General features: G+C 43.3%; 1 protein-coding gene across 1 annotated transcript in view; it reads right to left on the bottom strand.

The window, feature by feature from the left end:
* Positions 1–9,429, bottom strand: part of LOC117360479 (regulator of cell cycle RGCC-like) — a 44,102-nt gene extending 34,673 nt beyond the window's left edge. The window contains exon 1 of the mRNA XM_033944273.1: positions 9,331–9,429. Within this exon, the coding sequence (XP_033800164.1) occupies positions 9,331–9,358 (28 nt within the window). The 5' untranslated portion in view covers positions 9,359–9,429. The remainder of the gene's footprint in view (positions 1–9,330) is intronic.
* Positions 9,430–13,263: the final 3,834 nt, after the last annotated feature.

Here is a 13,263-nt window from a genome sequence, read left to right as displayed (position 1 = left end):
GTTTAAAGATACTCTGCTGTCTAAACTAGCATTTAGCAAGGTTACAGGACACTGAGCATGGAACTTTGGATCAGTATATTACAGAGGGCTGAAATATATGGAAGAATAAACCAGTGGACTTTTCTGCGAAAATCTGTAGAAAGACCAGAAACCTGTTCCAAAGTTCCCCTTCCTCTCTGCACACTAACGTAGAAGCTACTTAGGCACTGGAAAAGATAGAATTGACTTTCTTCAATATGAAAATCCTCTACGAAAGAGAAAGTTATCTGCAGCCTTCAGACATCTAAACTGAGCCCATCATCACAACAATAGCCTACATGGCTACATGGCTTATGACCAGTGTTTGCCACACTTTTAGCTCTCTGTTATAACTGGCCTGCTGGTTAGAACAATAGGCTGAGAATTGGGGAAACAAAGTACAAATCCTACATCCCAATAACTTGGCTTGTGATTTTCTATGTTATTCCCTTAAATATTCATGCAGATTGTAAGTTCTGTGGTGCAGGGATTCATCATACCTCAATTCAAATCATTCTGTATATCACCTTAGGCATCCTTTATAGATTTGGAGCCTCAGTTTTCCTAGAACTATAGTACAAATCTCTGCATGAATGGGGTAGAACCAGTGGCAAGATACAGGGGACAGAGCTCTGCAAGGCTGCTCTAGACACAGAAAGGAAGAATTGTGCTGTACTGTAAAGGTAGGGTTTCCAGCTCTCCAGAAAAAAACTCAGACATGTCCTCTTTTTAGAAGATTGTCCGGGTGCCTGGAGGATTTCCAGCAGTTTGTCCAGGTTTTGGAAGCTCCCAACCAAAAGCCAAGGCTGGAGGGTGTCTGCGCATGTGCAAACATTGACATGATGACATCATACACATGTGCACATGTGCGTGACATCATGCTGACATCCGCGCATGTGCAGAAGCGGTCCTGAGCTCGGGGAGGTTCAAGTGCAGGTGGGGTGGGGGTGGAACAGGGTGGAGCTGGAGGCAGGACCAGGTGTCTTCTTTTTTCATAGAGGAAATCTGGCAACCCTAAGTAAAGATTCTGCATGTGGTGGGGGGAGTAAAAGAGAAATGAAACCCACCATAAAAGGCCTTAATACATTTAGGGTGGAGGAGTGGCCTAGTGGCTAGAGCAGCTGCCTCCACACCCTGAGGTTGTGAGTTCAATTCCTATTACAGCTCCTGATCAAATCACTTAACACTTCATTGACCCAGTTATAAAAATATGCAAACTGCTTAGATTGGAACCACACAGAAAAAGCAGTATGTCAAGCCCCATTCCCTTTACCTTCTATGGGATAAGTAGTCCCAACAGCTGCAGTATACATCCTCTCATTCCCTGCAACATAGGATTGAGGAATTGCACTTTCAAACTACCATCTCCTCTGCTGATCACAGACATGCAAACATATCCATGCATACACAAACAAACAGATGAACATACAAAACAGACACATAGATACAAACATGTGAATGCACATTTGTACACACATACAGGCAGAGGAGTTGGAAAGAATTTCATTAGCCATGCTCTGCATGCTTTTTCCACTTGTTAACTAGAGCAGATTTTTAACTAGGGTTCTATCTTTAGAATTTGCCACATTTGAGTTTTGGTGCTTCCGTTTTAAGTTATGACAATAAATACAGTAGAAGAGGATAGCATGGAATAATTGTTACTTTGGGGGGGGGGGGGGAGGAATGAAAAGAAAGCACAATACTGACCCTGTAGATCAGAGAACAAAATTAACTCCTTATATTGTTTCTGCAGATATCAGGAAACCCAGCATTGCTCTGCACATGCAAGGGACTGCTAAAAGCGACAACCACAAACTGCGGGGGGGAAGGGAGGAGGGGGGCATACTCTAAAGGCAGCAGGAGAGAAAGAAAGAGCCAGTGCCACCCTATATGGTGATCAGCTATAGACCAAGGGAAAAATGCATTTACAGTTCATTCTATAGAGCCCATTTTCAGAGCACTTAGACACATAAAGTACCACAGGAGAGATGCTAACTAGCATGGAGCAGCCTAAAACACAAGGAGATATTTTTCTCAGGGTCACAATGTATTTTAAATTCCAAGAGTTCTCAAAAATCCTAGATCAGTGCCCTAAATCCTGGAGCACTACCCTACCCCTTCTAAACCCCCGCTATATCACTGGCACTTTCAGCTTCTGCATTTCAGCTCTAAATCTCTGGAAAAAAATATATCAACAATTTCCAGTAGCGGAATGCCAAAAAACTTCTGGGAAACTTGAGGAGTAAAGCCAGTAGCTTACCAATATCTGGATTTTAAAATGACATTGTATAACTGCATAAAAATACAACTATAAGATCTCCTTACAGAACGTATACCATAGAATGCCTTATGTATATGACCATGACAATCTCTATTGCTATTCATTATTAACATAATCAGGAGCATAGCTATCATTGACCTACCCCAGCAAAATGCCCAGGGCTGCCAAATGGTAGGAGCCACCTGCTGTTGCCCTCCTCCCAGCACAGATCCTAGCATTGCCCCATTTTTCTCCCCTCCCCACTCTCCTGTATCCCTCTGCGATCCTTAACACCAACTCAGCCTCTTGGGTCCAGTGTCATTTCTCATCTTTTCTTCCCCAGGTTTCAATCTCTTCCATGTGTCTCAATTTCCTCCCCCATACCCCTACAAGTCCTGGTATCCCTACCTTCCTCTGCTCCACCCCCTGTGGTCAAGCATCTCTGTAACCCCTCCTCCCCCACCCCATAGGCCTTGGCATCTCTCACCATCTACCCCCCCCCCCCATCCCTGCAGAACCCAACATTTCTCCTTGCTCCTCCCCCTAAGAGTCCCACCATCTCTCTAATCCCCACCCCACAGCCTTGAAAACAATGGCAGGTCACCTGCAGAGGCATCAAGACAGAGTGCCTCCAGTTAGTGCCACCAAAGTCTTTCCTCTACTGCATCCCACCTCTCTGATGTCACTTCCTGGTACACTAAGGCAGTGGAAAGGCCTTAGTGTACCAGCTGGAAGCAGTCTGTCTACCTCACTGCCTCTGCCAGCTGTGGGTTTTGAAGATTGCAGGGAGGCCATGGCAGGGTCATGCCATCTCTCACTCCTATATGTCAAGACCCTGCCATGCATCTTCCAGCACCAGCCATTGCCCAAATAGCCAGGAGTGCTATATCAGCAGCAGTCCAGACACTAACTTTCCCCACAACCTGTGCTGCCCCCAACCTAATTTTTACAGACTCTCAGCCACAGAACTCCAGAGCAAGGGCTAAATAGGCAAACAGAAGGCGAGGAGGGGTGACTACCACCAGGACCAAAGTGCAGTTGCTTCACAGCTTGGGCAGATGACAGCAATTCAATGTCTCACAGTCACACACACACAGATTAAAGAAGGCTTTTGTACTGTGTATATTCCAAAGGACTGGTATTAAACGGAGCAGCCACACTATAAGGGCCCCCAAGCCTTCCTGAAGCTAAAGGAGATGCTGACTGCTGGTAGGCCCCAGGCTTCAATATACAACCCCAGCCATGGTTCTCCATAAAGTACATAAATAAATAAACCAACAGAACACTTGGGCAATCACCAGGGGCAAACTGACTAGTCTGTGGGCCCACAGCAGTAGAGAGCTCATTCTCCCCTAATCAATAATAGCCAGGAATATATGTTGGTTGCGTGATTAGGGAGCTATGATCCTAATTGTCTGGTTCCCCTAGTAGATACAGCACTTTTTCTAGGCTAATGAATGCATGAAGGTGCTTGTTGTTGGGCCCCTGCTGCTGTTGCTATGTGAGTAATGGTCAGAGACTCATACTGACATCATATAAGCATAAATACAACATAAGCTGAGAACGGTTCAGAAAAAGTTTTAAAATGGAGATGGTGCAGGCATAATGAAAAGGCACCAGCCTTTTATCCTCTCCTTCTCCCCCCCATCCCACCCCAAACAAGGTGTACAACTGAGAAATAGAATATTTTTAGGGCCAAACAAGAAAACAGGAATAAAAAACAATGGAGCGACAGAAAGAAGACACAGGCAAATTGAGGGTCTGAAGAGACTAGTTGGCACTATACCCTTTAAAGCAGTGGTTCTCAACAAGCGTGTCAAGGCACACTGGTGTGTCACCAAAAATCTGACAGACGCATAATTTTGCTTTTCTTAACTATGTGTGCAGTAGATTGGGGAGAGTTGAGAACCAGAAAGTCAGGTACTGGAAAACTCTATAACTGGTCCCTACTTCTGTCACCAGCCCCAGATGAAAATGTTGCAGCCCACCTATCTCTTCCACCCAGACATCAAGCTTGCAACTGTATTTTCCTTACGTCATTGATAGCAACAATTAAATGACACGTGGAGGCATATTTTCAAAGCATTTAGAAACACAAGTTCCATTGGTTACTATCAGGCTCATAATAAAAAAACATAGAAGTCCAAAAAGCATCCTTAATCGGCACTTGGACATCCTAATTGCCAGGACGTCTAAGTGCCAATAATCGAAACTGTCTTTCTGTACATCTAGCAAGATGTTCCAGCCTCTGTGCATCCAGAACATGAGATGGGGGTGGTGGAAGGGTGCTAAGGGCGGGCTTTGAGCGGTCTCAAGGCTGGATTAGACATGGACATCTTGCAGTGATCATCACACATTTTGCAAGACATCCTGGATGGAACTTATATGTCTGGAACTAAACCTATTTTAGAAGGATCTAAGTGCCACAAAGGTGGCCAAACTGACCAGATGACCACTGTATGCATCAAAATGTCCCTTTGCTCTGTTGGGATGTCTATGTGGCCCACCCACATCTAAATGGTCAGGATTAGGACGTTTTCAACCTGGATGTTTTTCTGATTGAAATGGGGGTATAAAGGCGTCTAAGTAGACAACTTTTTTTTTAAAAAATTATATTTGGACATCCAGCAGTTTGCCATTTGAAAATGGTCATTTTTGTTCCTCCAACTCTGGACATTCAGCTGGAAGCGTCCAAGTTGGAGTTAAACATTTTTTTCAAAAATGCCACTCCACGGTACTTTGTATGTCTAAGTGTTTTGAAAATGAGCCCAACAGAGGGTTTTTTTTTTTTTTTAAAACCTGTGTTCAACTGCATATTGTAATATCTAGTGCAGGGGTGCCCAATAGGTCAATCGCGATTGACCGGTAGATCGCCCAGGCAAAGTGAGTCGATCGCGGAGCCCATCCCAGGCTCTGTGATAGACTCACTTTGCCTGGGCGATCTACCGGGCCGATCTGCCTTCCTCTCCCCGACGTCAATTCTGCCGTTGGAGAGGAAGTTCGGGCCAGCCAATCGCTGCCTGGCTGGGCCAGAACTTCCTCTCCGACGGCAGAATTAACGTCGGGGAGAGGAATGCTGGTCGGCCCGACGCAGGGAAGCAGGGAGAGCTTGGGGCAGCGGCGGCTTTGGGGCCTGTTACCTGATGGCGGCGGCTTGGGGGCCTGTTCCTCGATGCAGTGGCTTGGTGGAGGGCAGGGAGAAAGAAAGAAAGGGGGCAGGCAGGGAGACAGAAGGAAAGAAGGGAAACAGAAAAAAAGAAAGGGGGCATGAAGAGAGAAAAAAAGAAAGGGAGGCAGGGAGAAAGAAAGGGAAGGGAGAGAGGAAAAAAAAGTTTGGGGGGGGGATGAGGTCTGGAGGAGAGGAAGCATACAGGCTGAAAAAAGGGAAGAAAGATTGGATGCACAGTCAGAAGAAGAAAGTGCAACCAGAGACTCATGAAATCACCAGACAACAAAGGTAGGAAAAATTATTTTATTTTCAATTTAATGATCAAATTGTGTCTGAATTTATATCTGCTGTCTATATTTTGCACTATGGCCCCCCTTTTATTAAACCACAATAGCGGTTTTTAGCGCAGGGAGCCTATGAGTGTCGAGAGCAGCTCTGGGCATTCAGCGCAGCTCCCTAAGCTAAAAACTGCTATTGTGGTTTAGTAAAAAGGGAGGGGGGTATATTTGTCTATTTTTGTATGATTGTTACTGAGGTGACAGTGCATAGAGTCATCTGCCTTGACCTCTTTGAAAAAAACCCGGAATAGGAATGATAATTAACATTTTCTCAGCATACAGTGTGCTTTGTGTTTTTTAAAAATTTTATTGTTGGTAGATCATTTTGACTTGGCCATTTTAAAAGTAGCTCGCAAGCCCAAAAAGTGTGGGCACCCCTGATCTAGTGTGTCAGACTTGTGAATATTGTCTACAAGGTGTTTTACAACAGAAGAGAGGTTAAGAACTACTGCTTTAAAGCTATGGTATTAATTTCCCACTCTAGGTACAGAAACTTAAGTTGGAGAGAAATTTTAAATTGGAGAGAACTGGAATTACAGCATCACCAACCCCCTCCTTTACTAACGCGTAGCGTAGGTTTTAGCAGCAGCAGCGGCGGTAATTGCTCTAATGCACATAGGAAGTCTGAGTGTCGGAGAAGTTACCGCCACTGCTGGCGCTGAAACCCGTGCTACACATTAGTAAAGGAGGGGGCAAGTACAGTATAATCTCGTTATAACGGACTTCAAGGGACCTGGAAAAACTGTTATATCCAGAGTTGCATTTTTTTAAAACTTTATTTAGGTCAACTTGAAACAACATACAATCAATGAACAACAGTCACTGCACAAGCATGTCAGCAACATCAATAACAAAACTCAGCAAAACATTGGTATGGCACGAAATGATTGCAAAACCAGAACACGAAAAGATGTTCTAAAGCATTATGTCGTACTGTACTGGAAAGAAAAATAATCTGTCATTATATTTAGGGCTGCATTTTGATACTATATCACCGGCACGTCACGCGCCTTGTAGGCGGAGCCTGCATGTCTGTTATAGCCGAACAAAACTACAGCTAAAAGCAGCTCTGGGGACCAAATTGGTTGTCCGTTATATCCGAAAGTCCGTTATATGCGAGTCCACTATATGCGATGATTTTCTGCATGTTTATAAAGGCGCACGGCCGGGACCAGTGGACCTCGTCCGCTATAGACGAGGTTCCGTTATAAGCGAGTCCGTTATAATGAGTTTATACTGTATCGTGACAGATAAAAGTAGATCCAAACTCACTATGGGATAAGATAGAACATATTTATAGTGCATAAAGTAATGTAATATCATCTTATATTCTTTTTTCATTTTATAGGTTTTTAGTTATTAAGTAGTCAGAACTTTGAGCCAAACTTTCAGTGGGAAAAAAATTGGGGTGCAGTGTGTGCTCTGGCTGAGATGTGAGGCTACATTCAGGGCCAGTCCAACTGTTAGGCAGGACTAGGTAATCACCAAGGCTGCAGCTTGAGGGGGGTGGAGGGGATGTCGAAAAAGCAGCTACAGCCAAAGCAAAACAATAGGTTCTGACAACCATACCAACTCAAGGAAAGAACAGGGGCTACTTTCTCCTGTTTCTGCCACTGTCTGGTACATCTCATGAAATTTTAGAGGAAGGTTGTAGACATTCGAAACCCAGCAATAATAGCTAGCACTCTTTGTCAAGATGGTACTTTTTTCTTTCACCCACTTAGAGGTGCTGTTAGCAGGTAAGCATTTTTAATATTTCTAGTAGACATGTATGTATGCTTAATAATCATCTCATTATTTACTGAAATTTCTTATATACCATCTGCAAGTTGTTTAAATAAACATTTAGAAATACTATGAAGGCTTATTTGCTTTCTGAACTTTAACTTGGGTTCTGGAATGGAAATAGTTAATCTTAGAGGATGTGATGAGATCATAGTATATACCAGGGGCCGCTGAAAAGTTCTCAACCCAAGCAAGAGAATGATGTGGAGTCATGATACTTACATGTTGTTCTACTCTTTTCTTGACACTTTTCGTTTCATTTCAAATCATTGAAATGAAAAGTGTAAAAAAAAAGTGTGGCATAAGTGTAAGATTCATGGCTCCACATCATTCTCTTGCTTGGGCTGAAAACTTTTCAGCGGCCTCTCCTACAGCTCAGAAGTAAAGCTTTGTCAATCAGTCTATGACATGTCAAAGAGAAAATGGTATCATTCCAGCAACCCAGCATGCATCAAACTGCCACATCAAGAATTATACTGTATATATACAAAACGCAAGTCTGACCATGCCTCCCCACTCCTTGCCAAACTTCATTGGCTCCCAATAATCTCCAGAATCCATTTCAAATGTTCCTGCCTGGCTTTCAAGATCATTCACGGAATCCTGCCTCCTCTTATCCCACTGTCTTTCAACTCCTCCAGTCCCGACTCCTCCAGAACTGCCCAAAGGCTTAAACTAGCTTTCCCCTCTCCACGCGGCATCCACTATTCAGGCAAACTGGGAAAATCCCTTCTCTTCAAAATCACAGGTCTTTGGAATGACCTCACCACCCCGCTGCGGAACCTGAGCTCCCTTCAGTTATTCCGCAAACAACTGAAAACCTGGCTTTTCAGCAAATTGTAGCTCTATCCTTCCCCCCTTTCTCTCCCCCCTTCTACACATAAGTTCATGTAATCCTTTTTCTTCTTCTCTACCCACTATTTTAAGTTCTTGTAAACCGTGTCGAGCTCCATTCTCATGGAGATGATGCGGTATATAAACTTAAGGTTTAGATTAGATTAGATTAGATATAGTAGTTCTTAATAAAAGGCACTAAAAATAGACAAGACTTGCCCTCTAGATGTAGGGTTTTTTCTTCCTGCTCAGAAGAGGGGGGAGACTTTCCATTACCTCATGGCTTTTCCCCATTTGCAAGTTTTTGAAACTCCTTCCTTTTAGTCATAATACAAAAAATAAAGCTTATAATTATTGCATGTTGTATAAAATCATCAATGAACAACACAAAAGATAAAACATCTTGCAGTTATTGAGGTTTCTTAACATCTAATCCCAAAATAGGAAAGTTAGGTGTGACTAAACTCCTAAGAGGTCCGCTATACACAGAGAGCACTGACAGGTAATTTACACCAGCTTCCTTTCAGCGATCTGCCAAGGTGCACTCAAAATCAAAGTTCATGCTGCAAAATCCTTGTTCAGCTTTCCCTCCGCTATCAAAATAGGCATTTGACAGCTTAAAGCACTAGACAACGCAAATCCATTTTAAAACGAGGTTTTAACAGATCAATAATTGCCTTGTCATAAATGGTGTCTTTTCTCAAACTGACATTTCAGTGATTGCAATTAAAAGATACGAACCAGAAATTATGAGCTCGTACTCACTATGTAAAGTGAGCATCATTTATGAATTACAAGTTTAAAAGCTTTGTTTTAAAGTGATTATTGTATAGCGATTGGGGAAAACATAGAAAGTGAATATTAAAATCCTGATATTTTATAATTTTAGAGAGAAAAAAAAATCATATTCTAAAAAATACACTAACCTGCATTCTCCGTGGTTTCTGAAGCCATGATGCCTGCTAAATTAAAAAAAAAAAGTTCCACTTTTGTTTCTGTCTCTTTGAAACGCCTTCAGACCGTAGCTATTAATTCTGCTACTTGGTTAGAAACATCTGCACTTTTGTGTTTTTTTGCTCCACCCATTACTGTTACATCAGCCAATCAAAGGAAAGTGCCAATGAAAAAAAAAATCCAGAAAAAAACCCCTCTCAAAGCTATACCTTCAAGTCTAAATTAATCACGTGCGGCATGGGTGGAGCCTGCGGGATTTCTGAAAATGGAACACCCTAGTAGTAGAAACACCAGGCTGTCTATCAAAGGCAGCAATTACTGTGTGTGTGATATCAGCAAAAACTGACCATATGTCGGAAAGAGACAATGAGAAGGCAGGCTTGCTATGTTCCAGAGTTCTTTTGTGGCCAGTCAGTTATTATTTGTAGTGTAATATATCTCATATTATTCCTGATTCATAGCTATTTATTCTTGTTCTTTGTATTCCTAGGTCTTAGTATGTTTCACATCTCTGTCTCCCACTTGTTCCCATTATATGCAAGTTTTATACTTATGGGTGTGATGAGATTCTGATGCAGTAGGTAGAGTTGTGCCTGGTTTCCTTCAATAATAATAGTTATGGTGGAGGAGGTCTGTCCAAAACTTTAAACATGAATATTAAAAACTGGATGTCCGTCAACAAATTAAAACTAAATGCCTCCAAAATAGAACTTTGGATCTGCAAAGAACACTGCAAATTCACTTGACCCTCGCTACACTAGGACTTGCAAAAGACCAAACACGCAGCCTAGGAATACTCCTTGACTCCAACCTATCACTTTCCAACCATCAAGGTTTCAAGGTTTTATTAAAATTTGATTTAATCGCTTCTCTAATTTCTAAGCGAGTTTACAATATACCGTATTTGCCGGCGTATAAGACGACTTTTCAGTACCTTAAAATCCTCCCCAAAGTCGGGGGTCGTCTTATACGCCGGGTACTGTTTTACATGTACTTACTTTACATTACAGAGCTGCACGGGGACGCCCCTAGGGTCGCGGGGATCCCGTGGGGACACCCCCTAGGGTCGCGGGGATCCCATGGGGACGCCTCCGAGGGTCGCGGGGCTCCTGCGGGGCTGGATGCTCAGTCTTCTGGATGTACGCGGCTCTTCTTCTCCCTACCTTCTCTGCTTGCAGCACAGAGCCGAACGGAAGTCTTCCCGACGTCAGCGCTGACGTCGGAGGGGAGGGAGGGCTTAAACAAAGCCCTCCCTCCCTCCGACGTCAGCGCTGACGTCGGGAAGACTTCCGTTCGGCTCTGTGCTGCAAGCAGAGAAGGTAGGGAGAAGAAGAGCCGCGTACATCCAGAAGACTGAGCATCCAGCCCCGCAGGAGCCCCGCGACCCTCGGAGGCATCCCCATGGGATCCCCGCGACCCTAGGGGGCGTCCCCACGGGATCCCCGCGACCCTAGGGCATGGCAGGTAAGGAGAAGGAGAGTAGCCTCGCGGTACCAAGAGAGAGGGGCGGCCGCCCCGCCCCGGTTGCAGCACAGCCGGCCAGGTTCCCTTACTTTTGTGGCACTTCCCCGACCGACCGATAACAGCCCGGGTCCGACAATCCTCCCTGCCCTGTAGCCGCGAATCTAAATACCTTCTTACAGCAGCTGTAAGAAGGTAATTTAGATTCGCGGTTAAGGGCAGGGAGGTTTGTCGGACCGGGGCTGTTGTCGGTCGGTCGGGGAAGTGCCACAAAAGTAAGGGAACCTGGCCGGCTGTGCTGCACCCGGGGCGGTAGAGAAGGTGTGCAGAAGAAGGGGTAGTCTTATACGGCGAGTATAACACAAAACTCTATTTTTTAACTAAAAGTTGGGGGGTCGTCTTATACGCCCAGTCGTCTTATACGCCGGCAAATACGGTATATAAAAAAAGAGCATGAACATAATAAAAATGCCATTAACAATACCATTAATACTTACAAAAAAAAAATTACAAAGAAACATCAACTAATAATTGGCATACTAAAAAGGGATAAATGAGACAGACAGACGGGACACAAAAGGAAATAGGGTTAGAAATACAATTTGGATAGGAACGAAAGACAAATCAGGAAAAAAACCAAAAGGAAAGGGGCTTGTTGCTGCTTAATTCCTTAAGGGAGTTAAAAAGGATACTGTAAAATTTAAATCAAATGTTAAAAGCTTCTTTAAATAAATGGCTCTTGAGCAGGCTTTTGAAACGTTCGAGATTAGCTTCTTCTCTAACAAGAGCTGGTAGGGTATTCCAAAGTTGAGGGGCTACGACTGAAACAATGTCATGCCTTTTGGGGAAAGGACCGTCAGCAATTTACGATTAGATGATTTAAGACTGCGAGGTGCGACAACTCCGAAAAGTAAGGAACTACTTTCCTGAATATGACTTCACCCAGCTACTCTATGCCGTAGTCCTTTCCCGTATGGACTACTGCAATGCGCTATTCAATGGTCTGACGGCAAAGAACATATGAGTCTCCAGCATGTACAAAACACAGCAATCAGACTTCTGAAAAACCTCCATGCCTGGGGCCCTGTCTCCCAGGCCCTATTGTCAGCTCACTGACTGCCCATAGCCAAACATTGTGTCTTCAAAGGCCTGACTAGCATTCAAATCCTTACACGACATAGCACCGGGCTATATGACAATGAATCTTCCTCTGTACGTGCCAAACAAGGCCCTCCCCTCCCAGGATGAAATACACCTCAAAACGCCCCCTAGTCGTGCCCTTCAACTGCAAACCACCAAATGACGTTCCTATTCCCACTTCATACTGAGCCACCAGAATCGACTGCCCCCCACAAATTAGATACTTTAGGAAAGTAATAAAAACATACCTCTTCGCCTAACTCCTCCACCCATGACCGATAGATTACAAAGAAATGATATCAGATCCTTGGTATGTGTCGCAATAGGATAAAAACTTGTATTGAAAATTCTTGTATTGTAACTATGACAAATGTAACCTGTAAACTGTATACAGTACTCCCCCAATCATTCGCGGTCGGCGATTCACAGTACCGGTTGTTTGTGGTATTTTCCAACCGCGAATGGCTGGGTAGGAGAGGGCAGCTGGAGAGGCAGGGGAGCGCCGGCAAGTGAAGGAAATCACTCGCGGTATGCTCCAACCGCCTCTTCCTGCACTATGGTCGGGCCTCACCAATCAGGATGCAGACCTAATGATACATTTACAGGGAAATCTGAGGTAAAGAAACACTCCCCAATTGATGTGCCTCCAGGCTTTAGCAATAAAAATTGATGTCTTCGCTTTTGCATTTCTTTAGTAACATCAGGGAATATTTGGATTTTCATACCTAAAAATTCTTAATCCAGTTTTTGTCAGGTGTTAAAACAACTGTAATTAACATTTTGCGAGTTTGGCTAATTGTTGATCTGATGACTCTAACATTGTAGTGATATCTATTTAATTATCTGGGGAAACCTGATCAGTCTCTTGATCCTCACCTGGTTGTTCCTTATCTCTAATAGGTAGATAATATACAGATGTTAAGGGAGGAATTGTTTCTTCTGGGATGTTCAATATTTCAATAAAATATCTCTTAATCATTTCTCTTGGCGTTGTTGTTGGAACTTTTGGAAAGTTTATTAGGCGTAAATTATTTACATGACTGGTATTTTCAATATTTTCTAGTCTTCTTCTTAAATACAAATTATCTTTTATCAAGACTTCATTGACCTGTTTAACCTCATCCAATTCTTTTATCTATTTTTCAACACTTTTTTTAGTAGATGATAATTCTTGTTTAACTCTTTCATTTCCTCACTATGTCACACTACTCTCTTTTGCAAATCTACAATTTGTGGGGTTAGAGATTTTCCTAATTTAATAACCAAGTCCCACAATGAGTCCAAAGTCACTTCCTTGGGTTTTA

Source organism: Geotrypetes seraphini, chromosome 5 (genome assembly GCF_902459505.1).
Source record: "Geotrypetes seraphini chromosome 5, aGeoSer1.1, whole genome shotgun sequence".
Taxonomy (NCBI): Eukaryota; Metazoa; Chordata; class Amphibia; order Gymnophiona; family Dermophiidae; genus Geotrypetes; species Geotrypetes seraphini.
This window is presented reverse-complemented; position numbering and strand designations above follow the sequence as displayed.